General features: G+C 32.3%; 1 protein-coding gene and 1 pseudogene across 1 annotated transcript; both read left to right on the forward strand.

Annotated features, from left to right (window-relative positions):
• Positions 1-10,483: 10,483 nt before the first annotated feature.
• LOC114367141 lies at positions 10,484-19,475 on the forward strand. The gene is made up of 18 exons (XM_028324245.1): positions 10,484-10,523; positions 13,392-13,546; positions 14,056-14,374; positions 14,487-15,281; positions 15,378-15,625; positions 15,714-15,881; positions 15,955-16,059; positions 16,160-16,232; positions 16,330-16,425; positions 16,523-16,908; positions 17,031-17,184; positions 17,295-17,428; positions 17,556-17,653; positions 17,735-17,937; positions 18,032-18,078; positions 18,606-18,713; positions 18,813-18,929; positions 19,279-19,475. Exons 3-10 carry the CDS (start codon positions 14,066-14,068, stop codon positions 16,622-16,624), a joined length of 1,896 nt encoding a protein of 631 aa, XP_028180046.1. The 5' UTR covers positions 10,484-10,523; positions 13,392-13,546; positions 14,056-14,065; the 3' UTR covers positions 16,625-16,908; positions 17,031-17,184; positions 17,295-17,428; positions 17,556-17,653; positions 17,735-17,937; positions 18,032-18,078; positions 18,606-18,713; positions 18,813-18,929; positions 19,279-19,475.
• LOC114368437 lies at positions 16,866-21,614 on the forward strand (annotated as a pseudogene).
• The last annotated feature ends 3,687 nt before the right edge of the window (positions 21,615-25,301 follow it).

The following is a 25,301-nucleotide window of genomic DNA, read 5'->3' on the forward strand; positions in this document are numbered from 1 at the left end:
GCTTTTTCTCAATCTATATTACTTTACAATTTAATTCTCAATATTTTCTCTCAATTTTTTTTCGTAAATACACTTCTCTCTCCTACTTTTTTTCAATTTACACTACTTTGTAATTTAGGACTTTATCTCGGTTTTTTTTCATAAATACACTTTTTCTCTCGTACTTTTTCTCCATCTACACAATTTAATTCCCAATATACACTATTTGGAATTTCTCTCTCTTTTTTGTTTTTTTTGTAATTTAAAATATTATAAAATATAAATATTATATTATATAATTTTTTTAATTGATTTTAAAATTACTTATTTATTAAATTAAATTTTATAATTTTGTTTTTTATTTTTTTAAAGAAAAAATATAAAGATAGAGAAAAATAAAAAAAAATTAGATAAAATTACAGTATAATTTTTTAGTTACTTTGTATGTACTTTTGATATTTTTTTTGTTATGTTCGTTAATTAAAAAAATAAGAAAATTAGTTAGTAGTATTAAAATAAACTAGAACATAGAACACAGTAAAGAAATAATTGATACATCTATCTTATACAATAGACATAAAATTTTAAAGGGTAGCAACTGCTATATTGAAAATATCTTTAAAATATATCTTTAAATAAAAATATATTGAAAGTATCTTTAAAAATATTTATTTAGCAGTTATTTTTGTCTTAAGCGATAAGAATTGATACTTTTATTATTTATGGCGTGCAGATATGAAAAGAAAAGATTAAAATATCTAAAAGATACAGATCAATGCTAAATATGAGTTATTTTTTATAATAAAAATATCTTTAAAATATTTAATTAGCAATTATATTTTTCTGCCACTCGAATCAATCTGAATATGAACGAGATCAGTGGGTCCTGATCCAAGGAGAAAGAGAACGGCAAAGGGTCGTTCCATCTCAACACACTCGCAAGATGGACGAAGAAGAAAATGAACGGGAAAGTAAAAAAAAAATGTGAAATTTGTCGGCAACATAGTCATAACAGAAATAATTGTCCTAACATATTTCCATCTTAAGTTTTTCCTTAGCCAAGTGTAATTGTTTAAGTATTTTATTGATAATGGAATATAATGTTATTCTATAAATAAGTTGTTAAACAAAAAGTCTTCTCATTATTAATTAAATCTAATGACATAAACAAATTAATTATATTTAGTAATATAATTATATTAAAAATAATTATATTAAAAAATTCAGATTTGAAATAAAAATATTCATCTAAAAAATATGTTTAAGTAAATTAAATAATAAAACAAAAATAATTATATTTAATAATATCATTTTCTTTAAAAAAATTATAAAATTTAATTTAATAAATAAGTAATTTTAAAACCAATTAAAAAAATTATATAATATTTATATTTTATAATATTTTAAATTAAAAAAAAGGAGAGAGAAAATCTCAAGTAGTGTATATTGGGAATTAAACTGCAAAGTAGTGTAGATTGAGGAAAAACAGGAGAGAGAATGTGTATTTACCGAAAAAGAACCCTTTCTGTCTCCTTTTTTTAATTTAAAATATTATAAAATATGAATATTATATTATATAATTTTTTTAATTGGTTTTAAAATTACTTATTTATTAAATTAAATTTTATAATTTTTTTATGAAAAGAAAAACAAAAACAAATCCAAAAGATATCAAAAATATAAATAAGGAAATTTTTTTGAGTCTCAGAGCACTCTTGTTACTACCTAGCCAAAGAACTCTTCCTCTCTTTTCTGTTATTATCTCTATCTCTTTCTTTACCACAATGGCTCTCCCTAAAGAAATTTCGACCATCATTTACCACAATGGTCACATTGCAGACGACCCAATTTGTGGATCAGTGTACACATCTGCGAACCCAATATTTATTTACGTCAATCCTTCTATTACATTTACACAACTCATATGAATTTGAAAAATTAACAATCGTCTCCCTACTCGAGCAATTGAAAAAGTTGCTCAATCGTTATTTCGACTACAAGACAATGACGATCTCAGAGACGCGATGGAAACAATTCTTCAGAATGAATCCATAATTGAATTCTGCCGAATTCTATGTTGTTACTCACCTTATTTCTCAACCACAACCATCATCACCACAACCCTCATGTCCACAACAACTATCGCCTCCACAACAATTATTGTTTAACAACATAGACCTCAATAATCCAGTATCTTCATACAACAACCTTGAAACACAAGACTCCTTTGACATTTATACTTCATACACACAACTATTATCCGAAAATCAATCTTTTTTTTTTTATGCCCAATAGACCTCCTTTGACCAACAAAATCATCCTTCATATCCCTTTACGCCACCTTCACAATAACCACAAACACAAACATCAAACCAAAATGAACAACCCATAACAAACGAAGATCCCATTATACCATTTCATGATGAAAACATGGATGATTTTAGTGAGGATGAGGACCAACAGTTCTTTGATCACATTAACGAGGATAGCGATGACGAGGGTGTTAGCAGACCAATGACACCTCTGTCACCTCCATTGCAGTATCACCAACCTAGGTGTCCAGTAGACTTGAACTCTGATCACCTACCACACTACATTGATCGACACCATTTTGATCAGCAACAACATAATGTACAACCACCCATAGGTGCACTTGAGGTTGGCATGGCCTTCGATGAAAAAGCACAATGTATTCGAGCAGTCAAAGAATACAACATCAGAAATCATTTTGACTGCAAAACTGACCAGAGAAGGCTAAACTTCGTGTGTAAATTATTTGAAAATGGTTGTACATGGAGCTTAGGCGCATGCAATTCAAAGAGGCATAACAAATGAATTATTAAGAGTATAAGAGGTCATCACACTTGTCTCGTGCCAATGCTCAGACAATATCATCGGCAACTTGACAAACACGTCATAACACAGATCATCCAACCAATTGTCAAAACAAACTCAATTGTCTCCATCAAAACGTTGATTGTAGAGATCAAAACGTTCATGAATTATATTCCATCCTACAAGAAGACATGGTTAGCAAAGCAAAGAGCGTTGGAGATGATTCATGGAAACTGGAAAGAATCATATGCTAAACTGCCAAAACTTTTGGGAGATTTGCAATCTTCTATTCCCGGGACTGTGGTCGCTGTTCAAATATAGAAAGTATGACGGAGGAGAAATTGTACCAAAAGAATGTTTAAACGTGTCTTTTGGTCATTTGGTCCATGCATTAAAGGCTTTGCATATTGCAAACCCCTAGTACAAGGAGATGGTACATGACTTTACGGGAAGTATATTGGCACACTATTGATAGCTACCGCACAAGATGGAGCTAACCATATCTTCTCGATTACCTACGCCATTGTAGAAGGGGAGACAACTTCAGCTTGGGGTTTTTTCTAAAGAATTTGCGAAGATATGTTACTCAACAAACTAACATTTCTCATTTCAGACAGACACCCCTCAATTATAAGTGCCTACAACAACACAACTAACTTATGGGTTCAGGACACATTTTATTTCTTTTGTCTGCGCCACATTGCACAAAACTTTCTTCATGGTAACTCAAACTGCAAACATTTAAAAAAATCACTTATGCTAGCTAGTGATAATCTATTTTATATATTCTTTAAATTTTACTTTCAATCAAATTTTATAACGTAATATATTGATTGAATATTTACAGGTTACGCATACATTGAGAAGATGCACTGACAACATCTTGAGGATATCCGTGCAAATAAGCCAAGTGCAACTGAATGACTTGATCAATTACCCAAACAAAATTGGGTACAGTGCTTCGACGAGGGAGAACGTTAAGGACATATGACTACCAATTTGTCTGAGTCTGTTAATTCCATGTTAAAAAACATAAGACATTTGCCGGTGTCATCGTTGATTGAGGAGACACATTTCAAAACCGCACAACTCTTTGCTATTAGAGGTCAACAAACTCATGCAATGATCAACTCTGACTCACAGTATTGTGAAGTCATCTCTGAAGCAATGAATAACGGTCAATAAGAATCTAATACACACATTGTAAATGGATTCGACAGACACAATCACATTTTTATTATAACATAGACTCAATCCCTACTTCAAACACCCAAATCACTTGGAAGGTTTAGAGTAATGCTACAATCCCAAAAGTGTGTTTGTGGTGAATATTAGGCTAAACACTTATCGTGTTCTCATGTCATGACTGTCTATAAATTTGTCAATGTTGATCTCATAAACTATATGTAAATGTTATTCACTTTACAATACATTTTGCACCTCTACGAGAACTCCTTTGATTTACTGTCACCCGAATCAATGTGGCAAGAATATGAATGAGATTAGTGGGATCCTGATCCAAGGAAAAATGTAGAATTTGCCGGCAGCATGATCATATCAGAAATAATTGTCCTAACATATCTCCATCAAGTTTTTCCTCAGCCAAGTGTAACTGTTTAAGTATTTTATTGATAATGCAATATAATGTTCTTCTATAAATAAATTGTTAAACAAAAAGTCTTCTCATTTTTTAATTAAATCTGATGAGATAAACAAATTAATTATATTTAGTAATATAATTATATTAAAAATAATTATATTAGAAAATTTAGATTTTAAATAAAAATATTCACCTAAAAAATATGTTAAGTAAATTAAATAATAAAACAAAAATAATTATATTTACTAATATCATTTTCTTTAAAAAAATTATAAAATTTAATTTAATAAATAAGTAATTTTAAAACCAATTAAAAAATTATATAATATAATATTTATATTTTATAATATTTTAAATTTAAAAAAATAAAAAAGGAGAGAGAAAGTCCCAAATAATATATACTGAGAATTAAATTATAAATTAGTGTAGATTGAAAAAAAATTAGAAGAAAAAACGTGTATTTGTGAGAAAAAAAAAATCCTCTTCCATGTCAATTGCTGCATCAATTACGGCGGCAAATCATTGACAAGCTATAAATTAGGGAAGTGTTATAATTAAATCTAATATATACGTAATTCCTCTCTCCTAGGGAATGTTTCCTCCTTGAAATAAAAGAAAAACTTAGAAATGAAACAAAATGCAGGGTTCCTAACAGGAGGAGCGGTGGACAAAGAAGATCCAAATAATGCCATTCTTCTAGGGTAACAAATTTCAACTAGTTCTTCAACTGAGGTACTCAAGTTACTCTAGTGTAGGACCTTTTGTAGAAGGAATCATGATTGAATAAACAAAGGTATCAATTGATTCACCAGTAATTCCCACAAGAACAGATTCCATTTTTAAAATGATGGACAATAATTGCATTTGAGACCCTACCCCTGATAAGTGTAATAATTGCAGTATTCGTATTTCAGTTATTTTGTTTTTTTGTGTAAGAAGGGTCCTTGGTAGGTTATGAAGGACAGGAGAATGGGCAATCAGCAATAGTGGGACTGGGCTGCAACATCAGCGAAGCTTTGCTAGTCGCATTCAATCATAGCCATAGCCATAGGAGTATCTAGCAATGCCATGCCATGCTTATTCAACATTCATTGAATCATTTCATTTAATTTCCGCCCCTTCTATTCTTTCTTTCCAGAAATGAAACAAATTTAAGTAATATGTATACACACACCTAATCCTATTTAGTTCCATCAATATTGTTAGCAACAACCACTCCTACTCCTCTTCCAATCTTCATAGCAACCTCATAAGTCATAACCTTACGCAACGCAATCTCTTTTGACACCAAAAAGGCTTATAATCTTCATATAAACTATGATATAACAATAACAATAAAATTACATTATTTGCATTAATGAACAAACTTAACTAACTTAAGAAAATTACCAGACTCCCACAGTACCACAAAACCCACAAGACCAACCCCCCCCCCCCCCCCCCCCCCCAAAAGAAAGAAAGAAAAATCTGGTCCTCATATTCTAGCACATCGACTGAGGAGATTCCATTATGGATAAACAAACGTAAATCGCGCACAATAATTTCCCTCCCAATCACTAACCCCAAGCTAGCAGCCCAAGGTATCCTGAACAAGAACCAAGTTCGAAGTATATACCAAATCCATAACAGCTGCGACAAATAAGGTACTTACTAAGACGGTTATTATACTTAGAATATATGTTGTAAAAAACAAATTTCATTCTCTTAATTATAAAATTATCATCGGGTTATATTTTTAGACGATTTTGCATTTTTTTAGAACCGCATAACCGTATTAAAATGTGTATTATAAGATAACCATTTTTTAGTAGTGTTATTAGCAAGTCGCTGCTCTTTGTGATTTAACTATAGAGGAAGAATTTCTAATTTTCTATGATCTGGTATTACTAATATAGTCTTTGTTTAATTTAATTCATTCATGAATCACGAGCATTGGTTTTCTAGCATTAATATGATAATTTCTCTTTCTATCGATCAATATTTATTATACTACAACTCTAAGAAATGTAAACAAGGGATCAAACTATGTGAAGAAATAACTAGCAATAAGATGCACATGTACACAGAGCATAGATAAGTCCTTAGATCACATAGCCTCTCAATAATTCGTGGCCACAAAGAAAAACTAATTAATTAAGTAATGAATATAAAAGTAACACAGAAGGGAAAAGCTTCTGTGTTGAACCATCGTTTGTAACATATCTCAGAGTGTATCCTCTAAATAGCTAAATAATAATAATAATAATAATAATAATAATAATAATAATAATAATAATAATAATAATAATAATAATAATAATAATAATAATAAAATGCAACATAAATTTAAATTCATTTAACAAGGTTCAACATTAACTAATTATGTGGTTTTCATCCTTATGTGAGGTGTTCTAATTATGAAATTATCAATTTTGTAATACATGAATGAATTCTTCTAGTGATCAATTTTTATTTAATAGATAACATACATAGTAAATATAAAAATTTTGTTTGAAGTATTAAATTTCAACATAAATAATAACTTAGGGCCATTTGTTACAACTTTTTCATAAAAAATGACTTTTCTTTATAAAAAAATCATCTTAAAAGTTTTTCATGTTTTTGTTTTACCTTTCACATTAATCATAAGTTAAAAGAATCTATAACATGATATTAGAAGTTACTTTAAAAAACTTCTCATAAAATTATTTATTTTTCTAGCTAAGTGAATATTTTATAATTGTAAACAAACATAAATTAGGTTTTTTGCAGTTATTTTTAAAAAAAAAAAACTCTAAGTGCATATGTGTTTGAATGAAATTGATTTTTGTTAAAATTGATATTTAAGTAATGTAATTTATGTTTAAATATTTTTATTGAAAAATTAAGTTAGAGATAAAATTCAATATAAATTTTTTGATCTAACGTAAAAACTACTCAAAGTTATTTCAATTTAAAATTAATTCTTGAACCAAAATTAATTATAAAATCTTTTTCAATGTGAAACGAAAATGTAAAAATATATCTAAAAATAATTTTGGACTCGAAATCAATTATGTACCAAACGCATACTAAAAACAATTACTAAATTATGTCACATTAGAAACACTTCTTTTTTAGTTTGTAACAAACGGACTAAGCAAAATTAAAAACACAAATTAAAATAATCTCAAGTTTTCTAGAAATATAAATATATGTTCACAACAAATTGAATAATGTTATTACTTTTAGGTTAAGTTTTAATTTAATAAAGAATAGAAAACTAACATAAGTTTAGTATATTAATTATTGCAATATTTTTATCAGTGGGAAAATAGTTAAACAGGACACAAAACAGATTACAATCTTAAGGTCTTCAAACTGCTGGGGTGGGATGGGGAAGTTGAAACACTAAGAAAATAGGAATAGGAAATCAAATTGACCGGAATAAAAAAAATGTGACTTTTCAGTTTTTATTTTGTTTAGATAAGAGTATATTCTATGTTAATATTCTTTAGTTATTATATTTATCAATTACAGGTTTTGATAAATAAGAATTAAATAAAATTAAAAAAAACATACAAAAATACTAAATCTTGAGATTTAATTATAAATTAATGTGAATATATTAATATGAGATTACTTTAATTAATTATTTATTTAAGTTTAAATTTAAATATGTAATTATGTTAAATATTTAAAAGAAAAAAAATCAGTAATAATATTTCTTAACTACCAATTTAAACAAAATAATCTTAATAAGATACTTGTATTTTGAGAAAAAAAAAATATTCTTAAGTAGCTGATAATGTTTTATGTACACTCGAGAGGCCATAATCACTCCAAACACACAAGCAACTCTTTACTAACTGGAGTTTAGATATTTACTAATTGGAGTATTTGGGGTTGAGGATGTTAAAATTCAATAGAAAAAATAAGCTAGTTATTGATTGATATAGAGTTTTGCCATGTGTAATAAGTACTCTCTTATATGCTGAACCACTTGGAGTATCAGCGGTGTGAAAACAGAAATAAAAATTAGTTTTTCCCCTTTCTCTCTCTTGTTCTTGGAAAAGTATGTGCGTGATTCTTTTTTCTTTGATGAATTCATACTCCAACAAATGGTATCCAGAGCAGGTTGTTGAAGTGTGATCATCGATTGAAAGTGAGGTGAGTGAAACCTAAACACGAGAGACGGTAAGCGAGTGAAAACACGAGAGGCGGTGAGGAACCTTATCAATGGCAACGATGAACAGAAACTTTCCGGCGAACTTTCCTGTTCTTGATGGGAGAAATTACAACCAGTGGAGTATGAAGATGAAGGCGATCCTCGGTTATCAAGATGTGTGGGATCTGGTGGTGAACGAACTTGATCTGTTGCCGGTGAATCCAACCGCTGCGCAACAAGCGATATACAGAGATGCGAAGAAGAAGGATTGCAAAGGTTTGTGCATTCTGCATCAGTGTGTGAATCAAGCAATTTTCGAGAAAATTGCGAGATCGGAGACGAGCAAAGCGGCGTGGGATGTTCTCGCGAGCTCCTACGCCGGTGATCAGAAATTGAAGAAAGTATGGCTTCAAACTCTAAGGCGACAGTATGAATTGCTAGGCATGGAAGAGAGTGAGACAATTGCTACCTATTTCACTCGTGTTCAAACCATGACAAATCAAATGCAATCGTGTGGTGAAACTCTGTCTGATGAGAAGATTGTTGAGAAGATATTACGATTGAAGAATCGAAGGATCTATCAACGCTAAAATTGGAGGAGCTGCAAGGATCACTTGAAGCACATGAACAACGAATGAATGAGAGGAAGTCTGTGAAGCCTAGCACTGAACAAGCACTCATGGCAGAAAGTGGAAACAGAAGTTGTGACAGTCAAGGAGGACGTGGCAGAAGTAGAAACAAATACAGAGGAGGAAAAGGCAGAGGTAACAATTGTAACTCAAACTCTGGTAGAAGAAACTCTAGTAATAATTACAATAGTGAACAAAAGAACAATAGCAGTGAAAATTATAGAAGAAGAGGTGGAAGAAGTGGTAGAGGAAGAGGTGGAAGAGGAGGAAGAAAAACTGATAAGAGTCACATTCAATGCTATAATTGTGAGAAATACGGTCATTTTGCCGATGAATGCTATAGTAATCCAAGCCACACTGATGCAAGATTGGCTCAAGAAGAAGATGAGAAGGAGGAAATTCTGTTAATGGCGGTAGAGGAGGAAATTGGTGATGATGGAGTGGAAGAAGTGAGAAAGGAGAAGGTAGATATAGAAGAAGTGTTATATATGGTGACTGTGAAGGATGAGAGTGATCATGGTGATAACTGGTTTCTTGACACTGGGTGTTCAACACACATGTCAGGAAAGAAGGATTGGTTTGTTGAGATAGATTTCACTGTCAAAAGCAGGGTGAGGTTTGCTGATGACAGGACTATGAAGGTTGAAGGTGTAGGAAAGGTGATGATCAAGAAGAGAGATGGATCTAAATGCTTTATTTCTGGAGTGTTGTATGTTCCAGGAATGAAGAGCAATCTTCTGAGCATTGGACAGCTACTGGAGAAAGGGTACAAGATGGTGTTGGAGGATTGTGTCATGAAGGTGTATGACAATGAGAGGAGATTGTTGATTAAAGCAAATTTGTCAAAGAATAGAACATTTAAAGTTGAGCTAGATGTTCTAGTGCAACAGTGTTTAGCATCAACAATTGACAAGGAAGAATGGCTATGGCATTTTCGTTATGGTCACTTAAACTTCACTGATCTGAATAGGTTACAGAGTAAGGGAATAGTGAAAGGAATTCCTCATATCAAGGTGCCAAATGATGTATGCGGAGAATGTATAAAAAGCAAGATGTCCAGAAACTCATTCAATCAAAATGTATCCACAAGATCCAAGAGGAAGTTGCAAGTTGTTTTTTCTGATGTATGTGGATCAATTCAACATATGACTCCTGGAGGTAACAAATACTTTGTTACATTTATAGATGAGTTTAGTAGAAAACTTTGGATTTACTTGATTAAGAGGAAGAGTGATGTGATTGAAGTATTCAAGAAATTCAAAGTTTCAGTGGAGAAACAGTGTGGAAAAAATTTAGAGATATTAAGAACGGATGGTAGACAAGACACCAGCACAGAGACTGCTCCAGGTCATTGGTAAGCATAAGCTCCTCTTGATCAATATTTTCTTTGAAACATGTAATTAATGAAATTACTATGCAAGATTTGTAGATACTTCTGCTAAATTATTAAATGGATGATAAATCTTGCAACTGATTGGATGTTTAATATCAAGAAGTAGTATGACTTTTAACTGCAATGTTGGCCACTTGATCATAGAAGCTTTGATACCATGCCAAGCACCAACTTTCCTAGAAATTTTAGTTGTTAGGTGAATGCACATAGTTGGTTTTATATATCTAACAAATACTGATGTTTTGCATATTTATGAGCTCCAAGGCCCAAACATTTTATTGTTATATTGTAAAATAGCCACCTTTATTTGGGACAATGTTGTTTTGAATTTTGAGTTTGGGTAGAACTGGGTGTAGCTTTGAATATTGATGCCTCACTACCTAATTAGTTTTGCTGCTAAGTTTTGATGAGGATAAAGTCAATAAGTAAAACACTCTAAACACATGTCAAGTCAAAGCTAAAAATAGAAGAAAAAAGCTATAAAGTCAGGGTTCAAGACTGAAGATTAAAGAAGAAAAATTTGTGTCTTAAGTATAGCTTGTATCACTAGGACTAGCATCAATGATTCATCTAAGGCTAAATAGTCTATCTAGGTTAATAGGAAATCCACTAAGTTAAGCCTTACTTCATATGAAATTGACCCAATAACCTTGAAAACTTGTAAACAATTTGATTGATAATTATATAACACTCGATCTTGAAGCATATGTAAGTAGTTTGATCCTTAATTTTATATATATATATATATAGAAAACAAAGCCATTCTATTTTTTCCTGTGTTGCTTGTTCATGTTGGTTCAAAAACTTACTGAAATTTGTATGCAAACAGAAAAGAAACATAAATAGTTATAAAGCAAGAAACAATAGGATAATTATAATAATTTAATAAAAAAAACACTTCAAGTGTTTTTGAAGAGAGAAAAAGAGTCGTTGATCTTATATCTTTTTATTTATTTTTTTTTCTTTGCTTTCATTTCAAACAAAGGATAAGACGAAGGGATACACCAAATTTATGAACTTAAGAAACGTTATTATTACGATGACCATATTTTTCGTAGCATGTCATATTTTGGCTGGTTTTCTTATAGTTTTTGGGTGATTAAGATAATCAAATAATAATAAAACATTATTATTAATTATTAAGAGGAAAGGAAAGGGTTGTGATTGGCTGGTGTGAGCATGGGACCCATTTGAGCAAAAGCACAGATCTCAAAACGACAATGAGAAGGGGACAGTATAAGTGCATTACACCTAAATATTAAGGTTTCTAATTCTACTAACCTTGAACCAAGATCCTTTCCCTTGAGATTATAATATCTCTCAAAATAAGAATTTTGCAATGTCCCATTTGCATCAGCAAAAATTTACGAAATGTTATCACAAGTGGATATAAATTTGATGGAACAACATTAAAGGTATCTGGATATTCTTAGATAGGGTTGATGGATCAGTACTGGCAGCTAAGGTACTTTCATCCCCAAAGGACCAGAGTGATGCATCCAAAACAAAATTTAATAACCATGATACAAGGCTTGTAAAATTCAATTCAATGAAAGTATGTGAGAACCAATCAATAACTTCATGGAACTCAGAGTTAACATGGTTTGACTTAATCATTACATTGTTCATTAGACAGAAAACATCAAAAACAGCATTCCATTACGTAATTCACTTCCAAACTTCATCTTTTTATTGCTTATAGGGTCTATGGTCAGGAACTTATTACCCTTTGCATCACAGAATACATATAAAATTCTTTATTTTATATATGAAACACGGTTGATGACTGATACTTTTCTACTGTGAATGTATGCTATAATTAATCTGATAAAAGTCTAAAACTACAAGACTGCATATTTGATTTCCGTCATGATTTTATACTTTGAGAAATTAAGGGAAAACTAAAGCAGCTCCCAAAGAATACATAGTCTTATAAAAGAAGCTACATACCTTCTCAAACGAGAAACATGATGTTGGACCTTCTACCATAGTCCAGGACTCAATGTCACAACCAGCTGTCTTAAGACTGGTCTTTCAGTTAAATAATATATGACACACTCTTTTACTTTCAAATATAATTCAAAACTTTCATATTAATTCACTTTCTCGATGTTTGTTTTGATAATGCATCCTTAGTAACTTTGGTAAAAAAGTAGGCACATGGAATGGACAGAGGTGATGTGGTTCAGATTTCTACATCATGGGCCATTCTCCTCCCCAATGGCAACAACAGGGTATGTCACTAAGTAAGTAATTTTGTTAAGAAACTATAGAATAAGCCCAAATGACATATATGACTGTTAAAGGCTATGAAGTTAACAGTAGAATTATCTTCTGAAACACATACTTAATGTTTTTTTTCCTGCCACCTTTACTCACAGCCCAAGTTGATTATATGGCACCATGAAAATTCTTGTATTGGATTTGGAAGGTCTTATACGTTGAGAGAGTATTAAATGTTAAATCTTTCACTACACTTGTCCGTTTTATGATTCTCTTTGAAACAACCACTTCTCTGCCACGCCCCTAAAATAGAGATTAAACAGCAGAGACCAACTACTATAAATTAAGATCTACACAAAACTTGTAGTCCTACCGTCAGCTGAACTTTAATTAATGTTGACATTCAGATAAATACATATACGTTATTGTCTTAGAATTACATTTCTTTGGCATCTGAGTCAGCATTGTTAGATTTGACTATCAATTTTCAGCACCTTCTCATGTTTCTTTAGCATATATTTTTTGTGCTTCACAGCAGTGAATTGCTTTTGCTGCCTCTGCCTGCAATTTTATTTATATTTTCAGCCCCTGCTCATGTTTGTGTAGGTGAAGATTAAAGATACTTTGGACAATTTAATTTGTTGTTTGAACAAAGATAATTACCTCCATCTCATTGAAGCTGCCTTTACCGTTGTCATCTTTATTATTAAAACCATTTGCCTTTACCGCAGTCATCTTTATTATTAAAACCATCTATCTAGGTATGTAACTTAATCCGACTTTTATTTGGATTGTTACTTTGTTGTTCATATATTACTATTATTGTCCATTAAAAATATGTGCATTTTGAGTGAATCCTAGTTTCCTGTTTAAGATTCCATACCATGATTAATACGGATAGTTTGGATTAGTTGTGGTATGAAATCTTGAACTGTCTGTTTGGGCAGTTTGGGAACTCTCCTTTTTTACTTCATTCATAGTTATAGGTTAAGTATGTTGTGTTAAATTTGATAAAATTTCGGTTTATTGCATATTGCTTTGTTCTTTGGGTGCATACTTGATTGTGGTCAATTTATTTGATCGCTTTCATTTTGTGTACTTGGAGACCAATGCGAAATGCTGCCGAAATTTCATCAAATTTTGCATAACATACTTAACTTGTACATATGAATGAAGCAAAAAAGGTAGTTCCTGAATGGGATAGGACCTCGCCTTCATATGAAAAAAGTGAGAATATCATGCATACGGCATAACAGAGGCGTTCTTATAGAACAGAAAACATGAATCGAAGTTGGATTCAAGCACCGCGCATAAGTGATGAGTATGAAAAGGGGGTTGAAGATTTCTTGGAGTTTGTGCAACAACATGCACCAGTGTTGGGTGAAAAATATTTTTGTCCATGTGTTAATTGTGTCAATGGAAGGCGTCATTCATTAGATGACATCCGATCACATCTTATTTGTGACGGCTTCAGTCGGAGTTATACAAATTGGATATGGCACGGTGAATTGCCAGACATGTCAACAACCGCCGACACTGAAGCGGGTATGGAGTACCAGAAAATTCATGTTTGTCGTAATGATTGGCAGGTTTGTGGTATTTGCCTTATATTCGAAAATGGATTAAGACTTCTAAATGTTGTTATGTAATATATATATATATATATGAATATTTGTTGCTTGTGTTTGTAAGGGAATACAGAAGAAGGCGCAGGAAATTCAAAAATACAATGATTGCCCCTACGTATTGTCTCGTGGGGGTTATGAACTTCTTGACAAGAAACTTATGGACGAGAATAGGAAGCGTCGAGATCATCTAGCTGAGTTTACTGAAAATCCATCACTCAGCCTCAACCCTCCATCCCCAGTGTCGAGACAACTGAAGGGGAAGATGGCCCGCACAAATCATTATGGCCAAATGACCTCTGTAGCGGCACAAGAAATTTCAGACAAAATTGTAAGTTCATGTGTTGTTCACTTACAGTCATTAGAGGAACACGCTACGCAGCGGAGCTTTGTTCCGCATGGGCGTCAGGACATACTAAACACGGCTATAGGCCGACCTGAGCATCCAGGCCGTGTTCGTGTCGCAGGGACAAGTGTCACAATAAGCCAATACTTTGGCCAAGCGTCACGTGCCTCTAGCACGTCCTCGCCATCAATCAACCAACAACAATTGGCTGAAATCATCGGTTGCATTAAGGATAAGATACGGAAGGAGGTGGAAGAAGAAATCAAGCAGCAGGACGAGGCTTGGAGGAGGGCAATTGAAGACCAACAGAGACGCAATTTGGAGATAATGAAGCAAGAATTAAAACAAACACTTAAAATAGAGTTATCTCGTATTGCATCACATCAATTAGCCCCCATTAAGGCACCAGAAATACAGGTTTTAGCTGCAAGTGTGAGCACAAAGGGTAGCTGCGCTGAACCTGAGGCACAAGGATTACCTAAAGAGCCTTCTGATGTTGCTGCGGATCTAATGGACTTGTACGAGGTTCTTTTTTTTCCCTATGAATCCATTTTATTTTTTTGTCATTATTAATTACATCTACACTAATTGTTATTATGACTAACCATGTTGGATTCACAGAAGCCTCCCCCGAAGTCGGTTGAACAGCCTGAGAGGGGCACTGTTGTGGCTGTAGATGATGATCCCCTGGGAGAATTGGTTAAGAACCTATATGTCGTTTACCAACAACCAATCGAGTGGTCATGGGACGGGGCAAAATTTGGGATACATAATTCCAAAAATGGGTTTTTCATCACACATGCAGATGTTATTGAAATCATTTTAGGTGACAAATGTTTAAACATATCTATATTACAGTTGTGGATGATGTAAGTAAATTATATATCGTAATCTAAGTAATAATTAATTGTCCTTACAATATTTGGCTAACAATATTGCTTACCGTGTTTCAAAAAGGTTTATGAATGATTGGAGTACAAGCATAGGTTTTGCTCCAATTTATGGTTTCCTTGAGCCCCGATCTATACACCGCGCAAAGGACAGACGTCAAGAATATGAACAGTATATAGAAACGTGGGTCAAGGAATCACATCGAGAAGTGTACTTAGGACCTTACTTGAATCAGTAAGTCAATTCATGTGACTGTTATCATTGTCTTTGCATTAAAAGTTGGTTAATTTGATTTTCTTGACTTTAGGGCACATTGGCAACTTCTTGTTTTGTGTCCACGAGAGAATATTGTAGTTTGGTTTTGTTCTTTACGGAAAAAGCCTGATGTTCACATTAAGGCTGCAGTTAGCAAGTAATTAGCAAGCTTATAAAATTTAGCATTGGTCAGCACTTGTAGTTTAGCAGTCAAAATATTACATGTTATATACGTTTTTTGTTATTTTCAAACTTAGTGCAATGAAGAAAATATCCACTACTTTCCAAGGCAAGGAGAATGGACCTACACCTCAATGGATTGAACCAAAGGTATGTCGTTATTTGAGTATTTATGGAAATTTGAAATAAGTACCATGTCTAACAAAAAATAACCAAGCTTAATTAGGTATTTTCATATTGCATGTAGAGTAATGTACAAGCCGGAGGCTATGAGTGTGGATATTATGTGATGCATTGGATGTGGTGCATAGTCAGTGATGGTGTGAAGAATGAATGGAACAAGGTATGCATACTATTACAATAACTAATGAATTTGGTCATATGAAATCCTACCTCAATGGTTCATGTACTTACCTTATATAATTTTTACAAATTTGTAGTGGTTTTCTGATGGAACACCATTAGACAGTGACACCATGACGATACTACGCAAGAAATGGGCAGTCTATTTTCTACAACTTGGAAAGATGGATGTAAATTAGACAAATTTAGATGACATGGGAACTTTATTGTTTGGAACTAAACATTTTTATTGTTTATGTTTCATGAATAATTATGGTCATGACTTTTAATTCAGCATGATTATATAAATCTCTCTAAATTTGACTTCTTTACCTTAGTCATTGTGCAATGTTTTGGGTTGCGTTTTGTACTTATCCCCATATAGGATCAGTGTTTTTGTTGTGCCACACTAATTGAATGCAGGTCAGCGTTATCCGCATTATGGTAGTCCCTTTCACAGGTTGTCTAAGAAAAAGACAATAAGGTATGTCATATATTGCCATGACTTCAGCAAAATTTATCTCATATACTGCCATTAGTGATTGTTTCTTAGTTTTGGATTTTATCATTGTTTCATTTTATAATTGTTTGTTATATTCAATGCAGGAGGGACAGGCACATGTCTCAAGGTTGTGATAAAAGTGGCTGCACGTGCAGACCTTCACCATTTGGGACTCTTTTTACAAGGAACGCAAACTGATGCTCCTCAACAGGGTTTACAGGTCCTACACATTGTTGTGCGCGAACTCTCTACTACAAGGTTGCTGTTACAATTTGTTTTGTTTTCACTTTACTACAAATTTCTGTTTAGTATCATTTGTTTGACTATGTTTGTGACAGTCTTTGCTGACTAGATGTTTGATGTTGTAGGTATTGTCCTCTACAAAGATAATTTTAGTGACCTGATTTGGGCAGAAGATAGCCTTTAGGTGAGGGATTGGATACCTGCCATGGTTTGTACCAGAGTATTTGGCCTACACAGATGGGGCTATCACCGAACATTGGTTTGTTGTAACATAGTTTTAAGTGTACACCTATTTCTTATTTTTGTAGATTTTTCTTTTTTTTCTTTAACTAGTTTCATGTGTCCATTCAATTAAACATTGTAAATGTTGACTTATGGATGTGCAGATATGTCTTCCACTGCATTTATTGACCCATTTCCAGTAATTGACTTCGTAATTCAACAGTTGAACAAAGATGTATCCTTTATTTAATATACAGTATATGTACGTGTATACTCTTCTGCTTAAAGTCATGTTACTTTGCTATCTTTAGTTTTTGACTGCTTGATTCCTATTTGATGTTAGGATGCTTTACAATTTTTCCTACATTTTCTTAATCAACTTGAGGGAGCTAATTAATGCTGCGAAAGTTGAACTGGATCCATCGACAAGTTTCAAATTTGGTATTGAAGATAGAATTTTGTGTTCATCTGGAAAAGTTACATATAATACACAACATGACTACATTGTTTCTCTCAATATCCCATTACATGAGGCAACTAACAAAGGTGAGTATTTATGTGAGTGGCCTTTCCTTATGTGAGAATTGAAATGCCTTTGGGATTCCAAATCTAATACTTGTTTTGTTTTAAGAAATATAAGAAGAATTACAATCCTGTCACAAACTGAAACTAGGGAAACTTGCAGAAGTGAATGTGGATGTGGTCTATCTTACAATTTTTTCTACAAAATGAACTTGGCTTGGTATTTGTTATTTGTTTGCAGATGTGAATCTCTGCTTTTAGTTCATATAATTTGTGCTCAATTATATAGATTGAATTATTTACAATAAAACTAATAATTTGATGAATTGTTACATTTTTATTATTAGCCTAAAAAGCCCAAAGACATATCGGGTTGGCCCTATCCCTAAGCCATATGCATCTCAGCTTTAGTTTTTTTTAATTGACAACTTGGCCCATGGGTTGGCATTGGCCCTTTCCCTACGTGACTTCAGGGCTTTTGCTCACAGTTTTTTGATCTAGTGGGCTTTTTGGCCCTGACCCATATGCATTAAGGCTGGGCTTGTCTTGATGGGCCATATTGACTGCTCTATTTACTAATAAATTCTTACCATCTTATGCATCTCAACTCTATTGTTGCTACTATGTGATTATGAAATTGTTAATTTGCATTTGATGGTTATCCAATCTTAAGATAATTCTTTTGTCTTCAGAATGATTTATTGTATAGACTTGAATTAGAGAAGGAACACAAGAAATCAACATCCATGGATTCACAGGGCCAAACAACTTCATTGCAGAGACTTCAAAATGTAGAAAAGGTAATATATTGAAAACATGTTAAAAAAATTGTCCTAAAAGTGACAGAATATCTAGTTTGTTCGATTGATTTTTTTCTCCTTTCTACTGGTCATGTGTAGAGAATTGTGAAGGTTTTGGAGCTTGTAGGAGGAGTCATGGATGAGCTTGCAAGCCCTGTTGGTCCTAGGAAGGATGTGGTCCAAAACCACTGCCTTGAGTTCATGCAATTAATCAAGGTCATTGTCTCCCAGAAATGAATTTATTCCTTTGTCTATTCGTGTATATTAAAAGGGTGGCATTATGGGTGCAAGTCCCAAAAAGAGCACACACTAACAAAACTGCACTAGTCTAATTTAAGTGGTCTCATTTAAATAATACCTAATGTTATATAAGATTAACAACATCCATTGTGTATCCATATTTTATTTACTTTACATTAATCTTTTGTTAGGTACTCGTCCAGAAATTAGCAAAATCATGAAAGAAAAGATAGGATTTTATTGACGAAATATCCATTATTGCTGGGGAAAATTGATTATGGTATCACTGCTGCTAATTAAATGTTTTACATTTTCTTAATTACAGTCGGAGGACTTCTAAATGCTACATGTGGGAATGTTACTGAGCTCATAATAGCAATATTTGCCCTTAGCAGTAACAAAATTGTTGTGGTCAAGTATTCTTTGTTGGGTTCTATTCTTTCAAACATTCTTCTGGTTCTTGGGACCTCTCTATTATGTGGTGGCATTGCAAACCTTAAAGTGGAACAAAAATATGACAGAGTAAGGCCCTAAAAATCCATTTGTGCACATTTTTTCATTAGTTCTTTATGTTTTTCTTAATAATGGATGGAACAATGATGACTAATGTTAAGCATTGAATCTGCAGAGACAAGCAGATGTGAACTAACTTATGTTGTTGTTGGGATTGTTATGCTATCGGATTCCAATGTTGTTCAAATAAAGTGGTACCTTAGTTGCTCTCACTGTAGACCCTTCACTCCACTTGTGAAGAACTTCTGGCATTGTGATGTTGATTGCATATGTTGTCTACATTGTCTTTCAACTGTGGACACACAGACAGTTATTTGAAGCTGAAGATGTAAGCTAGGTTTCTTAAATTATGAAAATGGTTAATTAAATTGCTTATAGTATCTTAGAAGTAATTAATTAATTAACAAGCTGAATTGTTCAACTGTGGACATACATTAATTAAATTGCTTATATCATGAATTGTTAAGGAGGGTGAGGATGGTGAAGAAGAACAAGCTATGATTGGTTATGGAGTGGCATTGCTTGGTTGGTTGGAATGACTGTGTTCATTGTTGTGTTGTCTGAATATGTGGTGGATACAATTGAGGTAATTGACATAAAATGTTTTTTTTTTCTTTCAAAAAATGAAGTCCATTTTGACTATTATAAATATTGATGATAAAATTGTCACATAACAGGATGCATCAGATTCATGGGGTTTGTCTGTCAGCTTCCTCAGCATAATCTTGCTACTAATAGTTGGAAATGCAGCTGAACATGCAGGAGCAATCGTATTTGCTTTCAAGAACAAGATAGTGAGAACTTGAGAGAGTGCTATAAACTTTTCACACTTCCCCTCATTTAACATAATATTCATATTGGCTAAGCAATATTTTTTTAATTAATTAAAATATTAAACTAAAGTAATGCCTTGACCACAGGACATTTCATTGGCTGTTGCATTGGGTTCAGCAACTCAGATTGCCATGTTTGTGGTACGATACACACACCTCTAATATGTAAACAAACACTTTCATAATTTCATTTAGTTATTTTTTTTCCTTCTTTTAATGAAAGCTTATGCAATTACACAATATAGGTCCCATTATGTGTAATCATTGCTTGGATAATACCTATCAATATGGACCTGAATTTCAACCTCCTAGAGACAGGTTCCCTTGCATTGGCAATAATAGTCACGGGCTTCACTTTACAGGTATATATTTAATTAACAATTTCAACTGACAAAAAAAACACCATATTTTTTTTGACATCATATTTTCATTCAATCTCTGAATGAAATATTATAAGAATTAACAAAACCACCCTTAATTATTCATAGGATGGGACTTCTCACTACATGAAAGGCGTTGTTCTCCTGTTGTGCTACATTGTTATTGGGGCATGCTTCTTCGTACAAAGAACACCCTTTAATAGTAAGTAAAATATATCTAATTTTTCCAATGGTTACATAAATAGTCAAAATCTATGATGCCATTTTAAATTTGTAATTCATGCCTAAAATTTGATCTGTTATTTTTTACAGACCAAGCTGATGTTACTAACATCACACTTAAACCAGCCACTAATGCAGTTTTAAGCGCTTAATTAGTAGGTAAGTTAATTACAAGTTATGTGTCAGATAAATATGAATATAATCCTTCTTGTGAAATCACAGAAAATTTGATCTAAAGTTAAATTTGGGAACTTGGTTTTGCAAGCTTTGGCCTATTTGTTGTCCTTTCCTGAGATGAAGAATGGTGGCATCGATCCAAACCAAAAATCATATTCAAATTCCAGGGTTTATATAGCTTGTTTTAATGATGTCCTTATTCATTTACTATTTTGATTGCTGAATTTTGACCAAGGTTTATAAATTAAGTCTCATATGAGACATTAGTGTTCGACAACCAATGTAGAATGCTGGAAAGTCTACGACGGTTATTAGGACAACCGATGTAGAAATCTGACATTCTAAGACGGGTTTAGAGACCAACCCGTCTTAGAATAGGCAGAATTCTACTACGGTTCGCCCCCACAATCGATGCAGAATGGTCAGCATTTTAAGATAGGTGTGGCTCGAGACCCGTCTTTGAGCCCAAGTCATTCTAAGACGGTCAGTCAACCGTCGTTTAGGACGATGGCGTTTCAACGATGTCGATTACAACGGCGCGTGATGACTGATGTAGAAAGGCACTATTAACCAATGTAGAAAGGGTATTTTGTAGTAGTGATTGTACTATGTTACATCATTAATAACAATAGAAATTATTTTTAAAATGTTAAATATACAAGAATTAAAATAGTACGGTAGCATTTTTTTCAAAGATTAAAATCGCATTAATTATATTTACAAAGATTAAAGATATATGGAATTGAATATCTCGATCTTTGCCCGCTTTAACTGGTTCACATTAGTGCATTAGAGAGATAAATAACTTTCATCATATTAGTTGCATATATTTGTGGGCCGCATGATCATAATGTGGAAGACTAGGGTAAGTCGAAGACTTAAAACTGTAGTGTAAATCACATGTTTTAGAAATTCATGCACATTATTTCTGATGGCCTTAAATAAACATTTTTTAAAAAAAAATAGTAACAATTTTTAAAAGAATAAAATTACATTAGATTGTTTTATTTTTGGAAGGCATACATTAAATTGTATTTGCAAATAGTAATAAAATTGTATTTTACCTTTATAAACTAATTAATAAAGGCCTAGGATGGAATTGAAGAGCTTGAAATAATCTGCCACCTTCTATTAGTTTATTGGAACAAGATTAAAGAGACAAATCCGTAAAACTTAAAGATTCATTATATTAACAATTATAGAAAATTAATAGAATTTTAAAATATATGATTCTCACAAATAATAGATAAATAATGTGTACCTTTTTTCATAGTGAAACTTCTCTCCAGTGTATTTTGATTCTTTAGAAGAAGAGAAAAATAAAATTTTTCTTCTTTCATTATTCTTTCTGTCTCTCAATGTTCATGAAAGCTAGGAATTAGAGAGAACACTTTTTCTGTCAAGAAAATAATCTTATTTCACGTTAATGAGTATTAACCCCTTTATCACTACTACTCTCATCAAGTAGCAGTTATCTCTAGAAACTTCTCTTATTTAATCCAATTATAATTTAGTCATTAATTATTAATTATTTATTTATCAGTCCTTAAATAAGGCATATCTCTCTCATGAGATATTAATTATAGCATTCTTCCACTTGCTCATGTGACATTACTAAACAGTATGGACTAAATAAATAAATAAATTAAACTATACATTGGGCACATCATAATTTCATGATTAAGAATAGGAATCAATTCGAGTCATGGCGGTTGTACATCACTTAATCGACATAGTCCATTCCATATACTACAAATTAGTCTTCTTAATATGACCATTAGTTAGGAGTACATAATTGGTTTAACATAATATCTTTATTCAAGACAAAATCTGTTAACATTACTCTAATAAGAATATGCATGCAAACATAGAGAACAAGTAATCAGAAACATATCATAAATGAACTTAGAGTGTCAGTAAAAAATGTATAAGGTAAATTACACATAATGATCATCAATGACAATAATGCCTATACTATCAACATATTCTATAAATGTCTTAGGTAGTAATCCTTTTATCAAATGATCAGCTATTATAAAGTTTGTGTTAGTATGTTCTATGGACACTCTTTGTTTCTGAACTTCTTTTTTCATGGCAAAGTACTTCAATTTCATATGCTTAGCACCCTTAGAGTACTTGTCATTCTTAAAGAAAAATATTGTTAGGGAGTTATAACAATACATTTTCAGCGGCCTAGCAATATTGTCGACAATTTCAAGTCCTGAAATAAAGTTTTGCAACCAATTAGCCTGAATTGTAGCCTCAAAACATGCTACAAATTCAGTTTCCATGGTAGATGCAACAACAACTAATGTACTGAATTGTTTCATTTGTTTTTGTTCCAAATCATTTCTAAGACATTGTACGAGACTAAATTTGTCTCCTTTCTAAATTGAAACGGGTGATGCTGAGTACTTTTTCATCCTGAATCTCTCTAGTTCTTTATTGATATATGTTTTCTGAGACAAGCCTAACAATCCTTGTGATTTATTTTGGAATATTTCTATCCCCCTCACATAGTTTGCCTTACTCATATCTTTCGTTTCAAAGTTGCTAGAGAGAAACTTCTTAGTCTAATGAAGAAGACCAAGACCATTAGTTGCAAGCAAGATATCATCAACATACAAAATTAGAAAATAACCTTACTCTCACTGACCTTCAAATATATACATCAATCAACAGTATTTTCCTTAAATCCAATGGAAACAATGATATCATTAAACTTTAAATACCATTGGCGAAAAGCTTGCTTAAGATTGTGTATTGATTTCTTTAATTTGCACACCTTGTGTTCCTTTCCTTCAACTGAGAACCTCATTGATCGGTCCATATAAACATTCTTCTTTTAATCTCTATTAAGAAAGATAGTTTTCACATCCATTTGATGTAGCTCTAAGTCATAATGGGCTACTAATGTCATGATAATCCTGAAAGAATCCTTTCTTGAGACCGATGAAAACATCTCTTTATAATCAATGTCATCTTTTTGAGTAAATCCCTTAGCAACAAGTCTGACCTTGTAACATTCAAGGTTACCATAAGAGTCATGTTTAGTATTGAAGACCTACTTACAACCAACTCTTTTACAACCCTTTGGCAATTTTACAAGGTCCCAAACATCATTATGTTCCATGGAATTTATTTTTTCTTTCATGGAATTTAATAACTTCTAAGAATTATTACATTTTACAACTTGTGAAAACAAAACTGGATCATTATCATTAATGCTTAAGTTTGTTCCTGTCTCATGTAGGTATACCACATAGGTCATTCAAAATAGTTGGTCTCATTTCTCTTTGTGACCTCCTTAATGCTACTTCTTATGGTTCTTCCATAATAGGTTCATTATATATCATGGGATCATTATTGTGTTGCTCTTCTTCGTTGTTGTTTGGAGCAATAACTTCTTTAACTTGCACGAGCTAAAGGAACGAGCTAAAGGAACTTGCACTCTAACTTCTTTAATTTTTACATCTTGTGAAACTGTACTTTCACTTATTTCACCATTTTTAATGAACCTTGCATTTCCTGTTTCGAGAATTCTCATATTATGATTAGGACAATAAAGCATATACCCCTTTGAATTTTTTAGATAACCAATGAAATATTCATTGATTGTTCTTGCATCCAATTTTCTTTCTTGTGGATTATAAATCCTTATTTATGTCTTTGGAATTGCCTTACTAGGAACCCTATTCAACAAATATATGGTAGTTTTCAAGGCATACATTCACAAAGATACAAATAAAGTTGGTTTGCTTAATATACTCCTAACCATATCCATTAAAGTTCTATTACGCCTTTTTGAAGGAGTTTAGCAAATAGACCTGGGTGTTGTCTAGTTTCATCGTATCTTCCGTAACACTCACCACCTCTATCAGACCTAATAGCTTTCACCTTTCTGTCTAATTGTCTTTCTACTTCATTCAAGTAAATTTTTAAGGCATCCACTGCCTGAGATTTCTCGTGCAATAAGTAGACATAATGGTAACATAAACAGTCATCAATAAAGGTGATAAAGTATTTTTCTTTTCCAAAAGAATTAACATCAAAAGGCCCACAAATATCAATATGCACAATTTCAAGAAGTTGAGTGCTTCTTGTAGCTCTTTTCTTTTTATGTTTTATTTGTTTTCCCTTAATACAATCCACACAAATATTTAGATCCATAAAATCTAGATCAGGAATAATTTCATTATTTATTAATCTTTCCATCATTTTTC

This window comes from Glycine soja, chromosome 9 (assembly GCF_004193775.1).
Source record: "Glycine soja cultivar W05 chromosome 9, ASM419377v2, whole genome shotgun sequence".
Lineage (NCBI taxonomy): Eukaryota > Viridiplantae > Streptophyta > Magnoliopsida > Fabales > Fabaceae > Glycine > Glycine soja.